Source organism: Schistocerca piceifrons, chromosome X, assembly GCF_021461385.2.
Source record: "Schistocerca piceifrons isolate TAMUIC-IGC-003096 chromosome X, iqSchPice1.1, whole genome shotgun sequence".
Taxonomy (NCBI): domain Eukaryota; kingdom Metazoa; phylum Arthropoda; class Insecta; order Orthoptera; family Acrididae; genus Schistocerca; species Schistocerca piceifrons.
Genome location: NC_060149.1, coordinates 267470054 through 267496590, shown reverse-complemented (window position 1 = coordinate 267496590; position 26537 = coordinate 267470054). Strand labels below are relative to the sequence as shown.

Sequence of the window (26537 nt, the reverse complement as noted above, 5' to 3'; positions counted from 1 at the left end):
CCTTGCAATTCCCACCACACCCTCATTGTCGTCACTACCAACAATCGTGTGCAAACTCATGTAACACAACTAGTCCTATTCTAAAGCCTTCCAATAATATACCACTAACATTCATAGATAAAACCCACTAAAATGGCAAAGGACATAATTAAAATTGCAAGAATTAACATCCTGAATATGTGTACCCTTAAAATTTATTTGCTACACTAATTCAAAAGCCAACAGGTATGTGGAATTGTTTTAGGGCTCTATTTTACAGCAATACTACAAATGGGAACTTCTGACAAAATGAAGTATGAGCTGTTACACAGTCCAGTACCTGTAACCTGATTTGATGTCTTCAAATTCTTCAACTTCCAACTTTGTAAGGTAGTGAAGACAGTCTTCCTCCTCTTCTTCCAATATTGCTGCAATTTGAGGGTGGTTGACAAACTGGTGTAAGTTCAGGAAACTGTACCTTTTCAGCTTCAACACATGCATGCACGCGCCTGACCACCCACCCACACATCCATGCGTAAACGCCCCCCCCCTTTACACACACAACAAACAAACCTAGGACACACTTTTACCATCTACTGTACTTATATGTGCAGCATGAATGAATTTAGTATTTATTTAGAACTTTCTGAAGACATGGATTCTGTATCAGTAGTGTATTTGCTAACACCATAAAGCCAATTTAAAAAGGAAGAAGGAAGGTTTGAGTTTTTGAAATACCTTGGACAGCATTGTCATTAGACAAACAGCACAAGCTCAGATTACAAAAGGATGGGGAAGGGAACTAGTCACGTCCTTTCACAAAGGGACCATCCCAGCATTTGCCTGGAGTGATTTAGGGAGTTCACGGAAAACCTGAATCTGGATGGCTGGAAGGTGATTCAAATTGCTGTCATCCTGAATGTGAATCCATTGTACTAACCACTGTGCTAACTCATCTGGTACCAATGGAAATAATCACATCAGACGAATATGTGACAGGAATTTAATGAGTGGCTGAAATAGGTCAAATGACATGTCAGTATGCCCCAGTGTTGGTTATGTTAAGCTACTGGACAATATGCTCTATGATATACATTATTTTTGTCTGTCTTATTTCACTTAACACCTAATAATGGACAAATGAAACAATTCACGAGTGAGCGGTACTTCTCAGTTGCACATTTTCACTGTTACTTGGGATTATTTAGAGGGACTTCATTTTATATAAATCTGGCAACTACATGTTATAATAAACACAACCAAAAGGAAGGAGATTTTTAACAGTTGTTTCATTTAACGTCACAGTGCTTTACTTAGCATGGTTCTATGGGAGTGGCAAGCATTTGTTTCATTCCTCTGACCTCAGAAATGGCTTAGCCAGCCACTTATAGGATGACTCATGGAACACTGTAGTCTCAATCATGGAACAATTTAGCTCTTTCTTCCAAATGAAGAACATTACCAGAGGTGAAACCACATTCATGATAGAATTTTTTCTATTACCAAACAGGAAACAGTGTCTTATCTGTAATCTTACACTTGCTTACAAAGTAGCCAAGAAATAGCTACAATAAAAAAACATATGTCCATACTTGGGTCCCGAAAAACTGGGCCAGAAAGTCATAGTTTCACATATTCATAATATGATAATCATTCACATATGTAATAAGAGAACACCGTGAGTGCTTCTGTGAGAGTACAATATGTTTCCAAATAATAATATGCTATTGATGTTTGCTAATCAGTGGTAATAACTGAACACACAACTACTCTGAAAACATTTCATAAAATACCTTGTTTGCATATGACAATAACAGGGCACAGTACAGTTGGATATACGAAGTGTCAAGATGTGGATGCAGTACAAATGACATACTGAGCATGAAAATGTCAGTCCGTATCAATTTTATATAATTTGCTGAAAGAGTTGTCTGTTGTTTTGAGGATGAGCTTCAATAGCCCAGATGGTCTTTCTGGAGGACTGCCCAATGGGAGACCTGATGTTTCCACTGTGTGTCAACATTGGTACCACTAACCCAAGGATAGTGAACATATTTGTTGTCATGGTTCTTGGTAGCAGTGGCACAGAGTGTCATGTGTGGTCTTCTGCATGAGGCTAGTAGCCACTGCTGATCACATATTGTCAATAGCACAAATTAATATCATCAATGTGGCACCAGAAGAGTTAGCTAGGGCCATCAGCAACCATGTGCTTGAACCAAGGAGACCACTGACCTGTCAGGATTCCTACCACATATTACCACCATGCATGCACCCAATCTCTGATGATGTGGAAGACAACTCTTGGTATGAGGTGATATGAACACACCCAACCTTTCTGTCAGCAATGGTCATATGAGAATGTGGCAGCTACCAGAGTACATTAGGCACAGAAATCTCAGGTTGATCAAACTATAGAAAATGTGCACCTAAAAATTGTCCCCTTTTGGAAAAATATCAAATTTTACACAGCTTTTTGAGAAACAGCACCTATGGCTCAAATGCTGTTGGAAGAAAAACTAGAAATAGTCAAAGGGTAAAATTGGTGAACTAGTTGTTACAACTTTACAAAGGACCGGCAGGGAAATCTAAGATGGCAGAACAGCTGAACTGCGAATCTATGTTTCATATGATTTGTTTCTTTTTAATGAAACCCTGAGGCTAGGGAGGTGGATGGGTGAAGAGAAGTGATCAGTTTTTATTGTTTATTTATTTATTTATTTATTTTTCCGTGGGACCAAATTAAGGAGAAGTCTCCATGGTCATGGAACAAGTCAATACATGAAATTATAACACGATATTAGAAACAGATAAAATGAAATATAAAAAAACATATTCAGGTGACAAGTCTTAAGTTTAAATGAAGAAAATCAACAATGTAACACTGGAATTTGCTTAATTTTCTAGTTCTTCCAGGATCTCCTCGACAGAATAGAAGGAGTGAGCCACGAGGAAACTCTTCAGTTTAGACTTAAAAGAGTTTGGGCTACTGCTAAGATTTTTGAGTTCTTGTGGTAGCTTATTGAAAATGGATGCAGCAGAATACTGCACTCCTTTCTGCACAAGAGTCAAGGAAGTGCATTCCACATGCAGATTTGATTTCTGCCTAGTATTAACTAAGTGAAAGCTGCTAACTCTTTGGAATAGGCTAATATTGCTAACAACAAATGACATTAAAGAAAATATATACTGTGAGGGCAATGTCAGAACTCCCTGATTTTTGAATAGGGGTCGACAAGAGGTTCTCGAACTTACACCACATCTAGCTCGAACAGCCCGTTTTTGAGCCAAAAATACCCTTTTTGAATCAGAAGAATTACCCCAAAAAATAATACCATACAACATAAGCGTATGAAAATATGCGAAGTAGACTACTTTTCGTGTTGAAGTGTCACTTATTTCAGATACAAAAACATATTTAAAAACATATTCGCTCTTAATCATACACACATAGGCATTCTAACATTTGCGCATGAGTGGCCCATTGTAAACCTAAGCGAATCAAGATTAGTAGTACAGAAATGGTTAATGAAGGTAGCTGCACATTTATAAGAAAATACTGTAAATTAAAAACCAGACATTAACAAATTTTTATTCAGAGCAGCTTGTTGACACGCATGTAAGAACTGAATTTTCTTATGAAATCCCTTATAATAGTATACGTATGCCAAACACCTGCTGTTAGTTTTAACCCGTACATAAACATCTTTAAGCATTACTCATCTACTTAACAATAAAGATCAAGAAAACAGTAGCTGCATGTGGTTTCAATAAAGCTTTCTTTAAAAACTCTCAAAATAAACATTTATTGCAGGCAGTAACTTTGTCATTCAATGTAATTCTTATATTAAAAATTTCGAATGATATAAATGCTGTCAGAAGTCGACTGATAATTACCCACAAGAACTACTTTGATGCATCATCCAGCTGAATACCTAAAAACATTTTGAAAAATTATGTGACTGATTGATGTCAATGGGAGGAATAAGGTAGGGGTGCTGGTTGCCAGCTGCCAACAATATAACCTACTCTGTAAATGGCTCTGCTCCCTTCACAATAAGCATCCTGACTCACTTGGCAAGGATATGCATGTACATACAAAATAGGCAATATAAGGAGCTAAAAACTGTCCCCTACCACTCAACCGTTATAGCATTGGTGTTTGGAACAACGTATGCCTGTGAGCAAACATTCTCAAAAATAAGATGTGTTATGTCAGCACATCGAACGAGATTGGCTGATGAACACTGGAACGCAATTTTCTTGATTAGATGCAAACTAAACATTGATGATATCTTTAAATCCAAACCATTTCACAAATCTTACAAACATTTTTTTTGCTGCTTAATTATTGAGAGTCATATGTGCACACTAGGTCTGATGTACCTTTTTTCCTAACATCACTTTCTTTGATAACTTTTTTAGTAAATAAATAAATCAGTTGCACTTGTTTTTTGTGCACTGCATGCTATTTACTCATGGTTAATATGCAATGCTGAATTTAGTTTTTCATCTTTCTTCCCACAGAATTATTTATGGCTTGCACATATATTTCAGAATGGTGATGCCCGCTCTGCATTTGTCATTTTGTCAGTTATCTGGCCTGTTGTGACAAAAGTTTGGTGACCACTGACATTGTCAGATGTGGGAAACTGACAAAAAATATATCCAGGATGTTCAGCATGATGGGTGGAGTCGATCTGGGTCTGGTGCACCTTCCCAAATTAAGTAAGTGGTATGCTAATATGTGCAGCTATTCATGCCAGTCCTCAACTATTTGACCACCTAGACCTATCTCATTCCATTCCATTACTTCTATTCCATTCATAAGTTTCCAACTTAATCCTAACTTAACACTACGCTGTCTACCACCACAACCAAAATGAATGAGGAAGAGGAGTACCACCACACTCTTGCTTACGGGTTAACTACACATATTCATTATAATCAGGGCTCAAAAATTGAGTATGTCACAATACTTCCATAATCTGGAAGCTGGAAAGATGAATAAGTGTTAATGACACAAATGACAATTATATCTTATCAGCAAACAATATTATTACCATGTTTGATAAATGTCCCTGTTCCCTTGACCCAAATTTAACTCAGATTAAACATACCTACAAGTAGAGTTTATATGCGTATTTTTAAAGCACAAGCAAACTGCTATCAAAAAAGTCTAAGAACAAACTGACAATTGAATCCTAGGTCTCTGGATTTGTAGTCTGACATCCACTTCCTCAAAGAGCAAGTGTTAGCAGACAGCAACTCCTCTTTATCATCATGCCGCAGTTAAGACTAAATACAAGAAAGATGACAAAAATATCCTTATACTACCATTCTATTTTACTTCTATGTATTTTTCAATTTGTAGTTTGAATCACTGAAGGGTTTCATTACTGAAAGTAGTAGTTGTTTTTTTTTTTGTTACAATAATTTATATAAATCTTTAAATAATTACATGCTACTAGAAATGTCCATGCTTTGTTAAAGACATCTGCTTGTGGAAATCAATCTTGCTTTTGAGTAAATTAAGAGTACAGTATTACAACACAGGAAATGCTCAAAACTGGTTCAAACCTTATCTGACAAGAAATGTGTGTCAACATGAAAGACCCCACGAAATATTACCAGTTGCAAAGTTTGTTTTATTTACATGTGTTAAATAGCAAGTTAAATGCAACTCTAGGAAATACAGAAGCGTCCGATCCCACACGTCTGCTTTGACCCATGACGTCACAAATATGGCGGAAACAAAAACAAACACACACACTTTCCACAAGAAGCCTAATGACACTAACGGGACAAGTGCGGGAAATGGGGTGTTTTGGGTGGGGGGGGGAGGGGCAAACTAAATATAAACAAATTTAGACGCCTTGCGTAGCTACAATGTGTACGTGAGGACAGCCATGCATGAATACCCACCCACCTCCCCAGGGGTCGTAACCCCTGCAACCCATAGAAGATAAAGATGCTTCAGTAGCTGATTAGTGTTTTTTGTCTATTAAAAAAAAAAAATCTCACGGGATAGAACGAACAGATCAGAAAGATAAATATAATAAACTAAAACAGAAATTCGAGGAAACAGATAATTAAAATAGGTAATAAGTGTTTCTAAATTTAAAAAAAAAATCTTACGAGATAGAACGAACAGATCAGAAAAGTAAATAAAATAAGATAAAACAGAACTGGAGACAGCCACACTCAAACCAAACTCCACGCCGTCATGACATCACACACGACATCACCCTTACGTCACGGGTCAAGGCCGATGTGTGGGATCGGACGCTTCTGTCGACCCCAATTTTAGTAGAGGGCAGGAAGTTTAATTTAATCAAAGTATAAATCCACAGGGATGCAGACTTTAATGGAAATGCATTTTTCTGCAAGAGGGATATTTAATACCAGTCATCTTATCTTCTATGAGAAGCACATTCCATATTGCAACACCAGAAAGCTCACCACACAGTACCTCCCCAAAGCCATTAGCAGTTTGGGTCATAGTTAAGTCAGGCACAATAAATTAATGCCAACAACTGTGGAGAAGAAATGGAAAAAAGGGGAAATTTGCAATTCTATATTTACATGCTCCTTCACCAACTACAACACATTAATGTTACAATGTGGCTGCAAAGACAAGTCTCATAGGTATCGGTACTAGAGCTGTTGAAAATGCAGCTGAAATCATTAAAAGGCAGCTAGGGTGTGCTATTACCGACAGACTGATACATAGCATGGCCCAAGGGCCAAGTTAGAGTGGAAGGTGACAACCTGAGTGAGAAGTGGAAAAATCAAAGAGTGAAAAAATGACAAAGTTGTGGTAATACACTGTTTTGTAGCACAGGCAAATGTCCATGTTTACTCCATATGTATTTATTTATTTACTTGTCAAGTTCTGTAGGATCAAATAAAGGAGTAAATCTCCAAGGTCATGGAATGTGTCAGTACATGAAATTACAACATAAAAATAATAACAGATAAAAATAAATGTTGATGAACACGCAAAAAGTCAGTCCATAAGTTTAAGTAAACACAACCAACAATACAATAAGAATCAGCTTAGTTTTTCACGGAACTCCTTGACAGACTAGAACAAGTGACCCATGACAAAACTCTTCAGTTTCAATTTGAAAGCGCATGGATTACTGCTAAGATTTTTGAATTTGAGTGGTAGCTTACTGAAAATTGATGCAGCAGTATACTGGACACCTTTTCGCACAAGAGTTAAGGAAGTCCGATCCAAATGCAGGTTTGATTTCTGCAGAGTATTAATCGAGTGAAAGCTGCTTATTCTTGGGAATAAGCTAATATTGTAGATAAGAAATTATATATATGTTTGAAAGGCCAATGTCAGAATACCCAGATTCGTGAACAGGGGTCAACAAGAGGTTCGTGAACTTGCCCCACTTACTGCCCGTTCCTGGGCCAAAAATATCCTTTTAGAATGGGAATAGTTACCCCAAAAAATACCATACGACATAAGTGAATGAAAATAAGCAAAGTAGACTAACTTTTGTGTTGAACGATCACTCACTTCTGATACCATTCGAATAGTAAAAATAGCAGTATTAAGTCTTTGAACAAGATCCTCAATGTGGGCTTTCCATGACAGCTTACTGCCTATCTGAACACGTAGGTATTTGAACTGTTCAGTTTCACTAATCATATGCCCGTTCTGTGAAATTAAAATGTCAGGTTGTGTTGAATTGTGTGTTAGAAACTGTAATAACTGAGTCTTACTATGCTTTAGTGTTAGTTTATTTTCTACTAGCCATGAACTTACGTCATGTACTGCACTATTTGAAACTGAGCCAATGTTGCACACAACATCCTTCACTACCAAGCTAGTGTCATCAGCAAACACAAATATTTTAGAGTTATCCATCATACTAGAGGGCATATCACTTACATAAATAAGGAACAGGAGTGGCCCCAACACTGATCCCTGGGGCACCCACCACTTGACAGTACCCCACTCTGACCCCACATCACAGCCGTTATCAACATTGTTAATAATGACCTTTTGCTGCCTGTCGCTAAAGGAAGAGGTGAACCAATTGTAAGACACTCCCGGTATTCCGTAATGGTCCAACGTCTGGAGAAATATTTTGTGGTCAACACAATCAAATGCAGTTTCAGTTGTTAAACGACTTCTACAGCCGAACTGTACATTTGATAGCAAATCGTGTGATATGAAATGATCAATTACCCTAACATACACAGCCTTTTCAATAACTTCTGCAAACACTGATGTCATACAAACAGGTATAAAGTTATCTACATTATCCCTTATAAAGCAGCTTTGCTACTGAGTACTTTAATCGCTCAGGAAACTGATCATTCCCAAAGGAAAAACTACAAATATGGCTAAATACTGGGCTAACATGTACAGCACAGTACTCTAATATTCTGCTAGACACTCCATCATAACCATGAGAGACCTTAGTCTTCCGCGATTTAATTATTGACTCGGTCTCCCTCTCATCTGTATCACAGAGTGGTATTTCAGACATCAATCTCGGAAAGGCATTTGCCAAGAAAGGTATATGATTTCCTGCAGAAACAAAATTTTTATTTAATTCACCAGCAATGCCCAGAAAGTGATTGTTAAATACTGTACATATATCTCATTTATCAGTAACAGAATATTTTTACTACGAACTGACTTTACATTTTTGTCCTTGTGCTGCTGACCAGACACTTCCTTCACAACTGACCATATGGTTTTAATTTTATTCTGTGAAATAGCTATTCTATTTGCACACCACATACTCTCTGCCTTCCTGATAACATTTTTAAGCACCTTACAATACAATTTGTAATGGGCTACTGTAGCTTGATTGTGACTACTAACATTTTGATATAATTCCCACTTTGTTTTACAAGATATTATTATCCCACTAGTCAGCCACCCAGGCTGCCTATCACTGCTAGCACCCCGTTTTGAATGTTCTAATGGAAAGCAACTCTCAAAGAGCATGAGAAATGCGTTAAGGAAAGCATTATATTTATCATCTATGTTATCGGCACACTAAACATCCTGCCACTCTTGTTCCTTGACAAGGTTTAAAAAACTCTCTATTGCTGTTGGATTAGCTTTCCTACATAGTTTGTAATTAACATGCTTATTACTGTAACATTTAAGTTATGTACATGTAACATATTTTAACTATGGAGAAAGCAAGGAGGTTAGGAGAGGCGAGAGAAAAGGGGGGGGGGGGGGGGGGAGTACTCACTATTTTAACTCCTACCTTAAAACTCAATACAGGTCCAGGACTCAAAGGTCCACAATGGAATTTGAGATTATAGCAGAACTCCACATTTATTCCCAAACCAACCATAATCTAAGGGTTAAAATGACATACAATGAAATAAGTTTGGATTCTGAAAATATCAATAATGTGGACCAAAGCTGAATCTTTCGCATGCAGTATTTAAGGGCCATGGATAAGGCTAATTGGGGGACATTTGTGTCTCAAGTTCTGAAATACTTTTGCATCGTTTCCACACCAATGCCAGTTAGTGAACAGATGAAGCTACCTTTTAACCTACAGAATGTGAAGTTGAATATTTTACGGAAGTTAAGAAAATAGTAGCCTTTGATTCCACATGCGATGAGTCACAACAAGAGTGTCCAACCATACAAAGATTCGAGAGTAATAATTCAGAGAGATTTGACATGGGGAACAATTTATTAAATAAGCTCTTTTGCTGGAGAAGCAAATATCAGGCTTCAATATAGGCCTATTGGTAGAGAATTGAAACACTGGTTTATTTATAAAAGAGGCTGCTCTCTAAACACTTTTACAGTGCATACTGGAATAACATAAGCGCATGTGAGATCTATATCATCAGATTGACATGGATATACAAAAAGCACTGGCATAAAATATACGTACCTAAAGAATGGAAAGTTGCACAAGTCACACGAATATTCACAAAAGGAAATAGGAGTAATCGACTGAATTACAGACCCATCTCATTGATTTTGATTTGCAGTAGTATTTTGGGACATATAACAGATTCGAACATTATCAATTACCTCTATGCAAACCCTCTATTGACACATAGTCAGAACGGATTCAGAAAATACTGATCTTTATACACATGAAGTAATAACTGAGTGAGGGGGCGCATTGGTTAGCGCACTTGGCTCACATTCAGGTGGATGACAGTCCAAACCCATGCCTGCATCCGGATTTAGGTCTTCTGCGATTTCTCTAACTTGCTTCAGGCAAATGCCAGGATGGTTCCTTTGAAAGGGCATGACCGACTTACTTCCCCATCCTTCCCTAATCTGATGGGAGCAATGACCTCACTGTCTGGCCCCCTCCCCACCCAATCATCCAAAGGTAATGAGTGCTATCAACAGGGAATGTCAAATTGATTTCATATATCTAGATTTCCAGAAGCCTTTCGATACAGTTTCTGAAAAATTGTGTGCCTATGGTGTATAGCTGCACGTGTGCTACTGGAATGTACAGTTGCACACGTGCTACAGGAATCGCTATTTCCTGTACCAATGGTCAAAGTCTATAGTAACTGACAAATTCATTGAGTAAAACAGAAATGATATCTAGCATTCCCAAGGAATACAGGGTTTCGTATGAGGAAAGGTCAGTATTTATGGATATGACTGTAATGATCATTCAAAGCAAGAAAAAGTCTAGTCAACATGGGTTCTAAAATGTGCACACCTTAAGGGCCGTGAGCACTTGTTCAGTAGAAGAGATGTGTCTTATAATAGTGAAGATGAACATGTAATCCTACCTTGTCAGGTATGCTTTTTAGAGGCCATTTTTGTTAGACATTTTTGCTTCAAATGATTGTTTCCATTATATTGACCATTTCTCCTTCAAAAGCCTGTTTAAATGATTTAGGGGACAATCTAGGAAGAATCTTGTTTGCAGATGATGCTTTCATTTACTGTCTAATAAAGTAATGAGAAGATGGTGTGAAAAGCTGCAACTGAGAAAAAAAAAGTGCAAGGTCGTCAACATTACTACTAAAATGAATTCATTAAATTTTGATTACACAATAACTCACCAACATATAAAGCCTGTCAATTCAGCTAAATACAAAAGGATTACAGTTGCACGCAATTTAAATTGGAACGATGACACACATATTGTTGGGAATGCAAAACAAAGACTGTTTTACACACAGAACACTCAGAAGATGCAACAAACGAACTAAAAAAAACTGTTCAGAGAACAGCATGTTTTGTATGATCATGAGGACGACATCAAGAAAGTTCAAAGGAGAACAGCATATTTTGTACGATCGTGAAAGAGGAGAGTGTGTGTCCCTGATACTACATGTAAGCTGGGTTGTCAATCATTAAAACAAATGCATTTTTCATTGCAATGACATCTTTTTGCGAAATTTCAAGCCCCAACTTCCTCCTCCAAATGAGAAAATATTTTGCTGATGGCCACTACATAGGGACAAATGATGATCGTAATAAAAAAGAGAAATCAGAGGTCCCACAGAAAGGCTTGCTTTACCTCGCACGTCAATCAGGATAGGAATGACAGACAGTGTGAACTGCACAGTAGTCTTGTAGATGTAGAGTGGTTCCCACACTCTGTGACTACCACAAGTGATCTGACTGATAGTGCTGAATCTATGAATATTCAGTCACCAATATAGTTATTATTATAAATATAACTGCTTAGAGGCTTGCAAAAACACTATCGTATCTGGATATGGAATAGAAAGGAGCAGTACATTAGGCTCATAAAAAAAAATCCATAGTTATTCACACACTAGACATATGTATGAGTGAAACACCCGTGTACACTTTTGTTTTATTCAAAGAGTTTATCATACCTGTCAATTTCTTCAGATGTTACGATTGTCAGCCCTATCGCCATATTGAGTATGTGTGAGATGACACCTGGTATATCATCATAAAACACTGCCAGACAGCTTTTAACAAAAGGTAGGAAAATTATAGTTCATCATCCTGGCAACGACATCATTAGACAGAGCCCAAGTTTGAAATGATGAAAGATTGGGAATGAAATTGGCATTAACATTTTTAAAGGTAGCAGGATGGTTATTTCCTTTATTAACAGGTTTAGGGAAACCATGGGAGACCTACATCTCTATGACTCTCCTCCAAATCCAAGTGCAAAGTATTACCACAGTGTCTTCTCACACACTATTTTAACAATAGGTGGAAGTACGCTGAAACACTATTTTTCCAATGTATCACCCAATGTTCATCTCTCTGAACAATAGCAAATTTGTATTATGGAGAAAGAAAACTATTCAAGATGATAAACTGTCTATAGATGTGATCATACTCTGTGTATAATATGTGAACAGTATTTCAGTCCTCTCAGACGACAACATCAGGCTGTTTAATATACATTTTTGAGTTATGTACTGCAAGTTTTGAGATATATGGACACTAGCGATACCAACTAAAGACAGATACTCCGACGAAGTGTTTAGCATTACACTGTGTCAAGAATTATAAAACAAAACTTTCCTTAGTTCACAATGAAGCGGATTTACGGTGGATATTTTTTCAGAGCAACTAGAACACTCTAACTCCACATATCAATGCTTGCCTTATACGAACATTTACTTAGCACCTTCAAAAGGAAAGCTGCACTGGCAAGTCTACATTATTTCCAATTTCAAAAGCCTGTCAATTACAACAGGTGGTACTGTAGGTTCACTTTGTCTTATCACACTGAATAACTACGCATACAACAGTGAAGACATTACGTGACTCAGTGATGGTAGCAGGAACATGGGCTATTGTGCTAGTACGCATACATTAGGATTTGCGCTCACAGGAAATGTTGGTGAAAAGTGTTTTTTAAAACTAAAATTTCCTCAAAAAGCCATGCAAATGATTGTGGCGGGAGAATGACATAGGGTTTCATTTGTTCATCCGGCATCTACACAACTTGTACATCCTACTTTAAAAGAGTATTTACACTCTTCTATGAGTTATGGAGCTAAACTAGACTCGCCGATTAAATAAAATTATCGAATCCGTAGCTGGAAAATCGAAAAAAACCCTTCAATTCCCTTAAAAACTAAAATATTACACACGCTAAAAACACAAACAAACATGGCGCACAAGGCCAAACACGTTATGATACACTATAACCAACATCCATGTTACGTGTCCTTAATAACACTGTACTAAAAGGATACAGCAGTTACCCAAAAGTTGGGTATCCTTTTGATGATTTCATTCCTTTTCTCGAAATATGGTTTTCGCAGTTTGTTGTACTTCTGTTCAACTTTCAGGATTTCCTCGCTAGCTTTCTCATTCAAAGCATCGATTTCATTCTGACATGCGTCTATCTCCTCCAATGCTTTTTGTGTCTCGTTGTCATAGTCCCTGTCTTCTTCCGTTTCTGCAGATCCTTCCGATTTCCTCTGTTTCTTCGGAGTCACACCAGTTGAAGACATCTTTAAATTGACAAACGAATCAACCACACAGCTTTGCAGCGACTCGGAGTACTGTTCAAACACCACACTGATCACGAATAAGCAGTATCCTACGCGCTTACAGAGCTACATCAGGAATGGTTGTTTCTGAGGGAATATGGCGACTTAGGACCAATAGCAAATACAGGCGCTGGAAAACCATCCAATAGTGTAATTCGTTATAAAATATTGAAATCCGACATAGAGTGGGGAGTGTTTTTTCATCTTGTTTAACATGGCATCCGAGAGATGTGGACGTACCGTGTCAAGTGAGCAATATAATGTAAATACAAACAAAACTGATGTTTATGACAGTGCAGTTAGTGAATCGGCCATCACAGAAAGTGACTTTCAAAAAGAAAAATCAGTTAAAAACGTCGAAAGATGCGGACAAAATAGCTGCCGGAATTTAAGTGGGTTACTGGCCACGGCGTCATCAGTGAATCTTTCTGAAGAATTGTGTAGCAGTGCGAAGGAACTAAACGACGTCAAGTTATCGTCGCAGCAGGAAACAAGTTCTCTTCATGGGAAGAGGAAACGGGTGCATCACGATTACAAGAAACTGTCGAAATCTGGTTATGTTGATGATGCAACGGGTAGGCATTATTCTTCGAGTACATCGAGTGCAAGTGAAAGTGATACATCCCCAAAAACGAAAAGGTTAAATACTGGTGAAACATATGGGCGGCCAGAAACTTCGAACAGTGACGGCAACAGTGGAACAAGAATACTGGGTAAGTGCTGTTGATAAATTACTATGGCAATATCCACGTGAATCGTAAGGTGGTTATTTCATTTGTTTGGTGTCGCGTAGTAGCGCTTTCCTTATATATACTTTTTTTAACACGTGACACTATCACTAATAGTTTGTGATGCATCTTTTATATGTAATCGAACCTTTGTTTACAACACTTTCATGTATATACGGCCAACTAAATTTAGATTTCCGTGTAGGTGTATGTAAAAGTGCCTGCGATAATCAACACCTCGTTTAATGCATCAAGATTGTGACCGGTATAATGTATGTCAGTTTTTATAATACAGCAATAATATAAGGATATATACACCGCGAGTTAATAACGATAGCTCTGTTACTTAAATTTAAATCTGCAAATTGTTGTTCGTGCCTAGTCCATATAATGCACAAGTAAACAACTCGCCATGAAAAAGTGCAGTTTGTGAGTAGTGATACAGTAATTTGCCTAGTTTCTTTAAACTTTTGATGTTCCAAAATTTAACACGTTTAGCTAGAATTAACCTCATGATCACTGAATTACTGCACGTTCGTGTTTTCCTAATAATAAAATAAATATTTAATAACTTCGCCATGCGAAAAACAATTTCTACTTTCGCATTTTTCCAGTACGTGTTTCATTGCCATTATCCCATCATCAGTGAGTTGCTTTTTATTTTATTGTAGAGTTCTACGTTTTACAGTAAAAAGTAAAGAAACCCATTGGTGATTGTGTAACACAAGAAAAATATTTGCAAGAGAAAATGATTTAAAATAAATTTTATTTCGCTGTTGTTAGTTTCTCAAAAATATATTTAGTAGCCTCTTGGTTGGGTGACAAAATGAGAATGTGATTAAACTCGCAGTGTCCCAAAGGAAGAAACCTAGAAGACGTATCTCTCCCATTAATCCCTTAGTCGGATACAGAAGACTAAATGTTTGTTAGGTTTTCTGTGTGGCATAATAGTGGCAGTGGCATAACTAGCTTTGATTCCTTTATGTATATTCTTGTGCAGTTGAATTATGTTGAAAGATGTAGTAACAGAGACTGTGATAGTAAAAAATAAAAACTGTAGCATGAGTTAAGTCGTCATATATATTTTTATTTATGGGAAGTACACACAGTTGAAGAGTTGTAGGATAACACGAAGGCAAAATATCACTTTACATAGACTGCCCACATAAAACTGCAATAGTAGGTATAAGGATGTAATAATATTCGTCATTTGTTTTTGACAACTTAAATTTCGTCGTACAATTTAAAGCAAATATGGCAATGTCATGTTTTATAGCATTACTACTTGGAGCTATCACCAGGACACCAGTAAAATGTTGACTTGATTTGGTGATGAAAACAAAGGTTTCCATTTCTGTGTGAACAATGATTCTGTTTTTTATGTGTAGTATTCAGAGTTTTTCAGACAGGACAACACCCTTTCTGGAACTTTTGTTGACACAACATGGAAATTTTTCAGGAAGCATTTGCAGTTTCTCTATTATAGAATCCTAAACAGTAGAGGAAATGTAAATACGTTTGGTAAATTTTTATTTTTTGTCAAGCGAGAAAAGTCAGTTTCTGTATATATGAGTTGGTACTTCGAAAAGTATACTGCAACTAGGTTAGTACTGTTTATTGGCATGTACATGAAAGTATGCACGAGCTGAAGAGTCAAACAGAATTAAAAGCTATGACTGCAGAGGTTCAGCTTGAGTGGCATTGTTCTACCCTGTCTTTGTCAGGTGCGCATACATACGATTAAGAAATAAGGAAAGCCTTCTCAGCTGCACACAAAGGTACATTGGGGTTCAAGGAAAGGTCGGGGTAAGGGCAGCATGACAGGTGGCTGCTGAGAAGGCAGTGTGGTTTTGTCTGTACACCTACAAACCTAACAAAAGTGGGTGGCAGGAAAAAAGGTGGGAAGAGTGTTGCAATAGGTGGAGGACAGAGATTGATAGAGACAGAGGTCAGGAAGACAGTGCCAGTAAATGGTATTACGGTTACATGACATGATCATTCAGTGCAGGAGGTGATCCATAATTTTGTGTTTTAGTCTTCTTTTGATAACCAATTTATTTGTCAAGATCACTTTGTTAACACAATTAACAACTACTAGTTTCGGGGGTATGTATTGCCATCCTCATATCCATAAAACTGGGCGGTGGTATTTACGTCATACAATGCTTACACCACTCTGTCACATAAGGACTACACAATATGCATACAAAATTCGAGGTGTTACAATGGCGTGTCAGGTGTTCTGTCATAAAGTATGGAAAACTTCGAGTACGCATGGCGCAAACAAGACAGATACATGCCATACATTGCCGCTTTGTGGTATAAAGACATGTTGGCTGTGAGTAAGTTGCTGACTACCTTCTCTCAGTTTCTCTGTCACAGCCAACATGGCTTTATATCACGAAGGCAAGATGTGGCATGTATCTTTCAAACGTGATGAATAAAATTATAACCATTGCAGATAGGCAGTTTTGGCTTTCCTTGAAAACAATCAGACTATATCAAGACTCTATATTAGCATCAGTTGTAGGATATGGTATGAGTTTTTGGGCTCATAGATTGCAGTTTGTGAAGCCAGCCTCATTAGTGAGAAGAAATAAATGGTGAGTGCTTCTTTTGATAACCAATTTATTTGTCAAGATCGCTTTGTTAACACAATTAACGGACTACTAGTTTCGGCAGTATGTATTGCCATCCTCTTATCCATAAAACTGGGCAGTAGTATTAATGGGTGCCTACTGCACTACCCTGAATGATGCTTTGTTAGTAATTCTAGGAATATTCTCACTGGAGTGGGTAATTAAGAAAAGGGGAGCCTTTTACTGTGTAAAGAAAGGCAACCAAATGGAATTATAAAGGGTGCTTTTGACTGAGGCCAATTCGAATAAGGCAGTAAAAGATCGTATATTATGACTGTGGCAAAATGAATGGGACACTGCAGGCACATGAGAATTTCTCCCTAACATCAGGGAGCAATTAAAAATGAGATTTCTTAACGCCTCGAGTGAATTGATATATGACTTGATTAGACATGGTCCTTATGCTATTTATCTATACTGGACTAAGAGACAGGTGAATGACTGCTGCATCTGCGGCAGTGGGCACACCAGAACAGACATTGTGGACTGCACACCCCATGAAGATGTGGCAGGTAATAGACATCAGGTATTAAGGATGTTGGATTCCACAGCAGCACTAAGGAGCAAGTCAATGTGGTGCATCTTGGAGGATACTGCAGTTACAGTATCCAGGAAGGCCAAGGAAGGCTTCATGAGGAATGCAACAATAAGTCAGGAGAGCAGCCATTCAGGTTAGTCAACATACTCTGCAGATGGCAAGAAGATAAAGGTTGACGACCATCAAATGAAATAGTGTCCCAAGGATCTACATTGTGTTGGTGCAAATGATCATGGAAGTGTGGACTTGAAGACGTGACAGTGATGGGGTGAAATTACTTGCTGTATTGGAAATGCTGCTATGTGCTGCCCAGTGCCCAACGAATCCAGCAGGCAATGACGGCTGATTGAGGCAGAATAATGGCGGATCCAGTAGTGGAAATAACCATCTAGAAGTCAAATGTACCAAAATAAATGAACAAATTCTGTAGTGCTTATAGTTGTGTTCGTAGTTGAGTAACTGTTTTAAGGGTTTTGTTATAGTTTTGTAGTAGTAGAAATAGTTGTAGTATTTTAAAAATTACATATTAGAAATAAATATTTAATACAAAATTTATTACTCTCCGAGGAAATGTGATTTTCATGACCTATTTTTGCTTTTCAGATAATGGCTGTAATTGTGAAGAATAAATAAATATCTGTCTTGTTCATGCCATGCTGCTCAAAGTTATGCATACCTTATCATAAAACACATCTGGCATGTCATTGTAATGCTTCAATCTTTTTTATGTATATTGTATAGTCCTTGTGTGACAGAGTAGTAGAGTAGTGTAAGCATTGTGTGATGTAACTGTAACCACCACTGCCCCATTTTATAAATATGAGGATGGCAATACATATTGCCGAAACTAGTAATCCAATAATGCTTTGTGAAAACTACAGAACAGGAAAACGTCACCTCATCAGTCTGAATACAAGTCAAATGTGTTAACCAATGCACCACCTTGCTGTGTGCCTTGTCCTTTTCTGCGCTATTTGGTTTCATATCACATTCATATAACATAATGGTGTGGTTTCAACAGTTCGTGGAATATGGGTGATGAATGTTAAATTGGACAGAACCAAAAGAACTTGTAACTTAAACCCTCATATTTGACTTTGTATCTATATGTCTATCCACATAAAAACACCTTCAAAAGATAATGTTCCCTTTTTGTTGTAAGTTTTCTTAAATGTGATGGTTATCCAACATATTATGGAAAACCGTTGAACTGTATTGGAAAGCTATCAGATATTGTATTTGAGAATACATGTTGGGAATTCTCTGTCATTCCACCTCTGTGTATGCCATAAGTATGAATTAAGGGTACCCCAACATCTTAATTTGTTCTCAGTATTGCCAGTACTAAATAATCATCTTTTTTTTTTTTAAAAAAAAAAAAAAAAAAAAAAAAAAAAAGGGGGGGGGGGGGGAGTAGATCAAAGACTGCTGTGGGAGCTTTGAGACATTTGCTCAAATAGATATTTTTCACTGAGCGAAACAGGTAGATTCTCTCATTTTATATGTTCAAAAGGATTACCGACTGTTGCAAATTGTCAACTCGTTTTCTCTCTCTGCATGTTATTGGCTAAAAGAGTATTTTACATATGAGTGCTAGTACATAATCCTCAGCAATGGTCGCCCACCTGAAACAAAATTACTGTAGGTTGTGGCCCTGGGAAACAGCACAAGGCTTACAAGTTTTTCGAATAATCTAATCAGTTTTATCAGTTGGAGTGAATAAAACCCAAAGATTATTATCTGCAGGAAAACATTGTTAGAAAGTTGCGAGGAATATCAGAGGAATTTAAGGCAGCATTGCCGCATTTTGTAGTGGTCGCCAGCTTATTTTAAATGTAGATAGATGCAAGATAATCTGTAGAAACAGGAGGAGGGATGTCATAATATCAGACAACAGAATTAGTGATAAATTGGTGTTTTTTGTCACATGTAGTTACTTTTGAGCTGATGCGAAGTGGAACAGTCTCTAAAAATTAGTATGGTTTTGGGATAGGGTGAAGGGAAGTGGCAGCACTGAATGAAAGGCTTTTGTTTGTTGGAGAATTTTGCAAAAATGCAATGCACCAGTAAATCTAAATGGCCTACAGCTTTCACAAGTGACTACCCTTGAAAACTGAGTGTTGGGGTCCATAACATGTTACCTAAAGGAAGAAAAACAAGAGATGTGAGAGTTATAAGTATAATAAAAAAAGCCTTCTCACAAAGTTTGTTGCTTAATTTTTTAGGAGTAGTTGTTTATGATAGATTGTGAAGTGGAATACTGCAGTCGTGATAGGTCCAGTAAGATCAATAAGAGTTAGATAAGAAAATTAAGTCACATATAGGGAAGAAGTGGGAGTCATGAATAATTATGGAAACTACATCTTCTGATACACAATGAATTGTGGCGTAGAGATGTAGAAATATAAATATGTCAGTGAAAGTATCTACATGTATGTGCTACACAGTTAAGTTTAGCTTATGCAAGTGAAAACTTTATCAAACGAAGACATTCTTATAGTTCACCAACCTGCTTAACAATTTTCATTTTTGTGTGCAGTATAGGCCTCTATGCACATCTTCACCAGGTGCTGCAAGTAAAGGTGTTAGATGTGGAAAATGTATAAACTACAACCTGTTTGTATATAGAAGAATGAGCTTGCTTATGTTCATAGTTGTCTTATCCAAATACCTGTGCTACAGCCTCACCGGACGTTTTGAGCAGAAGAATGATGCATCTGCTTTTCTATGGCAGTGAAGATAAGCACTGTACAAGGATATTATTTTATGGATGATCATGTTATATTTCCTGCTGATCCCCCTGGTGCTTTGCAACCATGCCTCATTAGCTCTAGTAGACATTCAACATGTCTGAATAAAAAGAAGGAAGAATACTGATGTGTAACTTCTTGTCTACAGTAAGTTCAGTAAATGTAGAGCACTTTTTCAGTAGAACTAGGTTTAAGAAAGAATATGGTGTGTGACATGTTGTTGAAACCATTCACAAGTATCGAGAGAAATCTTAAATCAGATTGACCAGAAAAATATATGAACTCTGTTCGATTGTAAAAAAATGACTGTTTCACTTTCAGTGCCAGTAGGGAGTAAGTAATAATCGCTGTAGTTTTAAATTCTTTGAAGAGAAAATTAGGTGTGTAGATCTTAACCATTTTTGGATCTTTTTTTACTGTACCAGTCTTCTGGATAGGCACTATTTTGCCGAAATTGGTTAGGCTATACTTTTTATGATAACCATGTATGTTTGCTGCAGTTGAAAGACCTGAAACCACTGAGATCAAAATTAGCATAACTACAGTTCATGAGAGGATATCAGACAGAATATGTGTCTCCTAGTTTTACTAAGCTTTCACGTCGACACATTTTTGTGAGTGCATGGTATTCTGAAGTTTTTCGGCAAGGTAAAATTTATTCATCATGAATGGGTTCAAGTGAACTCGCTCTTCTCTAAATATGACATTTGCCAGTGACATAGATTACTAACTTGGCATGAAGATCCATATGTGTGCATATTTGGGACTTGTTAAATACAATGTTTCATATTGTAACTTCATGTGTGCTGTGTTATGACAATAGGACCATCCAGCAAGTTGCCGTGTGGTTTCCATTTATTTCTGCCAACACTAAACCAAATGTACAATTTTAAAATTTTGTGCTGTTGCATATTTATGACAATATTTGCTTTTCAGTGTGCAATTGTGGTTAAGTGCTAGACTATGGATCCTGTGGTCTCAGATTCAGTTCCCAGTCAGTCCTGGGATTTTTGTCTGTCATTTATCACATCTTTCACATCTTAGAAGATTTTTTGGTGTGGAAAATATCAAGTTTCACTGTGGTCTGGAGTCCACATTAAACTGTGCAACCCCATATCCCTGGGTAAGGGAATTCAAAGGCCAGAGGAAGGCAGTGACATACCATCTCCAAGGTAACCATGCCTATTAAAGTACTGATGTTGAAACCAGCCGTCAGGTTAATAGCTTTACTCACGTGACTTTGGGATACTATATTTTTCATAAAATTTTGTTCCCAAGCATACCAGTATTTACATTCTTGAGTTTCGTCATCACACATTCACAATCATGACTGTTCAGTAATGCCAAATTAGAAATCAGAATTGATATTTTTCTTATAAAGGAATGGCTGCGTAATGAGTACCGGTCTTCACTGAGCACAACAAATTTTGTTTGTATTACGCCTTCCATTTATGGACCAGACAAGGTACAGGTACTGCTCTGTTACCTCTTGTTTAACATGTTGACTGCCGCACACTTAGTGATGGACGTTTCACCGCTAGGCACACGGCGTTGGGCATCAGGTGCTCTGGTTGGTGGCAGCCACGCAGCTGTCAACGTGGGTAAACAGCAGCAGTACAGGTGAAAATGCCTTTTGGTGGCAGTCTTTGACTTCACATGTGATGCTTTCTTTTGTTGTGAAACTTTTGCTTCAAATTTTAGGGCTATTCCACTTCATTTAGCACAGCAGGAAACCTTGCATTTTATGCAGGGGACAAGTTTTCTCATCTAAAGTAAACGTTAAGTTCATAACTTCTGCAAACTCACAAATGTGATAAGTGCTTACAAGTTTTTTTTGATAATCAGTTACCGTAATTTAATAAAATCACATGATACTGAGACACATAGCTTGGAAACTATTCAAAGCAAAATTAATACTACCAGGAAGCGAAAAGTAGCCTGAAAGCAATAGAAATTGCCATTTCATTGGATTTTTAGGAAAATTACTCAATTTTCATTGAGGATGAGGTCTCCGGATTTTGCTGAAATAACTGCCAGGCCATGCTACATCCTTTGCTGTTTACGACAAGGGTGATGGTTCTATCAACTGTGTGTCATTCGTTGCAACTTCCGATTGTTTGAAGCTCGATACAGTCGCATTTCTCTTGTTTCAGGGATGTAATAAAAATTCTTCAAATATAAGTTTCAAAATTTGTCTCAAACAATTTACTTTACTAATGGTGCTTCATCTCAATATAAAAATCAGAAAACTTTCTCCAAATTTATGTAGTCATCTAGAAGACTTTGGTGTACGTGCAGAGTGGCACTTTTTTGCAACATCTCCATGCGATGGGGTTGGAGGAACTGTCAGATGAGTAGATCTCGAGCAAGCCAAAGGTGAAACCACATAACCACACCTAATGAATTGTGTCAGTGGGCAGTATCGAGTGTGATAACTGTGACATTCTGCTATGTTCTGAATGATGAGTACCGAGTTTAAGTGCTTTGTCCTGGATTCCAACATGCACAGGTAGTTCCAGGGACCCTAACAATATATGTGTACAATACACTTTCAGGCTCAAAAATGTTGACAAGTCATATTTACATGCAACAGAGGGTGAGGAGATAACGATATGTAAGCAGACGCAGCCAATCAGTTCTTAAGGCCTGCTGGTGACCTTTGACTAGTTGCGGGGCCTCTCCCCAAGTTCAGTAGCAGGTGGCAGCCCATCACAACCAGGGCTGGAATAAACATGAGAGTTTTTTGCTCTCAGACTGTTTGGTACTCTCAGATACTACTGGCAGTGTTGTTTATACTAGGGCCGACATTTCGCTGATAGTTACTTGTGAGTACTCTCTGTGTCTGAGAGTCTTGGAGAGCAGATGTCGGAAGCGTTTACACACAGCAGAGTGAGAGTGACTGTGAGAACAGAGAGATCACTCGCTGCGATATTTCCGTATCATAGTTCTAAGTGTCGGGTGACAGCTGTACTTTCAGTGGAAAAGATAAACGTAAACCGAGAGTCTTCGTGTTGGATAAGACAGTGGATTAGGCGGCGGGAGGATTTTGGAGCGTGCATGAATCTCATTGTAGACCTTGAGATGAAAAATCCTCATCAGTATCGAAATACTATGAGAATGTCAGTGATGGACAAAATATTCATTATAATTGGACCCAAAATTGCCAGTCTAGATACTGTTATGCATCAGTTCAGTATTGTTAAAGATAGACTGCTTGTGACACTAATATTTCTACCCTCAGCCACATTTTTTTCTCTTTAATATTTGGTAAGGTAATGACTACAATGAAACAACTTTACACTAATTTAATCTTGATACCCATAGACTTCCTAAAGGCAAATAGGGAGGATATGTGATAAATGAAGCATTTTTGGAGGTCATTTATTTCAGTGTTTATACTTATATTGAATTTGAGGAGCCACCCGCAAATGCCTTAAGGTTTGTTCTTCAACATTCAGTATAATAATATAATCCATAAATTTTGAAGATAATGTTCACACCACATGCACTTGTCTGTTTATTTAGAACCACAACTGTTATAAGTCAGATGTCATGACGAGGTACAGGACGACCAAAACCGGTCGTGGTTGTAAATAAAAAGAGAAGTGCAACTAGTCAGAACACATTCTTCAAAATCATCACCACCGTTGCAGAATCGTCACCAAGATGTTCCACTTGCTGGACAAGAAATAAACAATAAATATCATATAAAATTATAGATACAGCTGTATTACTTGAAGTTAGATGGTCATTTTCTGAGTTCCAAAGCGATCAATTTCGAACATAACTTCCTTTGTTTCTATAAATTAACTAATGTATGTTGTAAAACTACTTTGCCTGATTGTGGATATTCTGGTTGTTTTCGTCTGTGGATGTGTTAAATCTGTAGTAGTCATTTTAGCCAACAAACTTTGCTTCTTATCTCGATTCCTGTGGTCCAGTAACTATACATTTCGGAATGCTGACTTCTCCTCGTATAAACTAATTAATTGCCCAGCTTCGTGCTGAGTCCACTCCCTGGCAGCGTTCTTGATTACTTTTTTTGCTGACACATTGCTAACATTCACTCACAGTGCGTATCCATAGCGACAGTAGTCTCAGCTGTCCCGACAATGCCGGTACAAGATAGTTGTGTTTATGTGGCACAGTGGATAACGCACTAGTCTCTCTTCATATTTTCATGTTAGCTTAAGATCGAGTCTTCTCGGTGACCATTTTTTTTTTTCTTTTATTAATTCTGTATATGTCTGTGGTGTTGCTGCCTTACACTGAATGTTCGATATTGACTAACTGCTCGTGCTGGTCGTTTAGGGTAAAACGGGCGATTTCTTTGCTCAGAAACATGACACAGCCACATACTATGGCTCAGAACATGCAGTTTCGTGGTTACTTTTACTTAATGTGTGCATGAGTACAGCAAAATATATTACCACGATGTGGTTGTGTACAAACTGTTAAATACAGCATAAATCTGGGACGTAATATGGCCACTCAGCACTCTCCGATCACTCTCAGCTTTCTGATAGTGCTGGAAAAATATTAATGATTTTAAATAATATGAGATCAATTTAATCATTTTTCTTCAGATTTAAGATGGAGTAGCCTATTAACAAATATTCACGTTTATATGGCTCATTAAAAAAAGTTTTGAAAACTGCAGTGTTCCATTAAAAAGAGACTAATTGCTTTAATGGTTTGGGAGATAAAAAAAATTAGGAGCATGTCCCTCTGCAAAATGCTTAATACTTCTGTATTATCTCGTGTCAGAATCCACGTGGTAACTAAATTGTGTGGTTAACAGTTTAGGTGACTCTCACTATATATGTAGAAGTAATATCTTGATAGTCTTCCGTACAGAGTTGTTTTTATAATTTTAGGAACAGCTCTCCACATGGTGCACAACCGGCTTTCTCTGTTGTTTCCCTCTGGAGTTCATTGAACAATCTGTAATCATCTTTCGCTATTTTAACATGTTGATGGATGTTTTGGCGCCAGGCCAGTCCATGGCATCAGGTGCAGTGGTGCCCCCAGGTTTTCATTTCAATAGTGGCAAAACATTTCTCCCCGTACGTGTGATTAAGAAATGTTGAGGACATTGTTATGCACTTATTTTCTCATGTAGGTTTCTACAGTACACTATTACTACCTGGTCAATATAAACAAGCTAACAGTACAATTACATTCATAGATTTTACATTTTCCCACAATTTACCTAATTTTCTATTGGTCCCATCGTAAGACTTATTCCCTCTATTAATCGTTTTCCTGTAGTTAAAAATTTCATGTGGTTAACATTTCCCACATTTTGCAGTTTTGAGCCACTACCACAAGCTTCAACATCAGTTCTACTTGGATAAATCATTCGCACTCACTACGCATCGTAATTGTATAACACTGTTGTTAAATGTGTTCAACGCACTGCAATAAGTCTGACCAACTTTGCAGAGTTGAATGTAATGACATTTTTTTGAATTCTTTATTTAAATTCAATTGCATGATATCGCCCCATTTTGGAGTACACCTGTCCTGAGTGTGCTTACGCTGCTTCAGACAAGATGCAAAAGCTGCAAGTGCAGCAGAACAAAGTATTAAATTTCTCAAGGATTATGTCATTTTTGAGGTTTTACTTCATTTTTTACTTGTTTGTGTTTAACCCCTAATTATGACACAATGATTCATTCTATCAGTGTTGGTAAGAACGAGCAATGCTCTAGGAGAAACGCAACGGTGTTGCTCGAGAATATTGCAGTAGCCCTAAGATGTTGTTGTTGTTTTCGTTGTTGTTGTTATTGTGGTCTTCAGTCCTGAGACTGGTTTGATGCAGCTCTCCATGCTACTCTATCCTGCGCAAGCTTCATCTCCCAGTACCTACTGCAACCTACATCCTTCTAAATATGCGTAGTGTATTCATCTCTTGGTCTCCCTCTACGATTTTTACCCTCCATACTGCCCTCCAATACCAAATTGGTGAGCCCTTGATGTCTCAGAACATGTCATGCCAACCGATCCCTTCTTCTAGTCAAGTTGTGCCACAAATTCCTCTTCTCCCCAATTCTGTTCAATACCTCCTCATTAGTTACATGATCTACCCATCTAATCTTCAGCATTTTTCTGTACTAAGATGGTTATACAGCAATTTTCGTACCTGTTAAAAGAATTAGATTTTGCTATCATTTTTGTAATTTAAGTTACAACCTCGTGTAAAGTTTTTCATTAATGTAGTTTATTTTGTAACTTTTTTAGATAAGTTTTATATCATTTTAGTATTAATTTTCCGGGTATTTTTGGTCATAAATTCGGCCCCTACAGGTTCTTTTTCATATTCGTAAACCAAATGAAATACCTCTTGGGGGGGGGGGGTCTGACCCCAATGCGCCCCTCTTCCCCACAGCCTCCCCTGCTTGCACCCATAGTCCGGTGTGAG

General features: G+C 37.6%; 2 protein-coding genes across 3 annotated transcripts in view; one reads left to right on the top strand and one right to left on the bottom strand.

Annotated features, from left to right (window-relative positions):
* The window catches only part of LOC124722861 (protein SET), a 61132-nt gene extending 47630 nt beyond the window's left edge, over positions 1-13502 (bottom strand). For both annotated transcript variants that reach the window (XM_047247990.1, XM_047247991.1), the window contains exons 1-2: positions 13159-13502; positions 320-432 (exon numbers count right to left, since the gene is read on the bottom strand). In XM_047247990.1, the coding sequence (XP_047103946.1) occupies positions 320-432; positions 13159-13419 (374 nt within the window). In that variant the 5' untranslated portion in view covers positions 13420-13502. The remainder of the gene's footprint in view (positions 1-319; positions 433-13158) is intronic.
* A 170-nt stretch (positions 13503-13672) lies between these two features.
* LOC124722302 overlaps positions 13673-26537 on the top strand; it is a 422581-nt gene continuing 409716 nt past the window's right edge. Inside the window, exon 1 of the mRNA XM_047247484.1 lies at positions 13673-14171. Coding sequence (XP_047103440.1) covers positions 13673-14171 — 499 coding nt within the window. The remainder of the gene's footprint in view (positions 14172-26537) is intronic.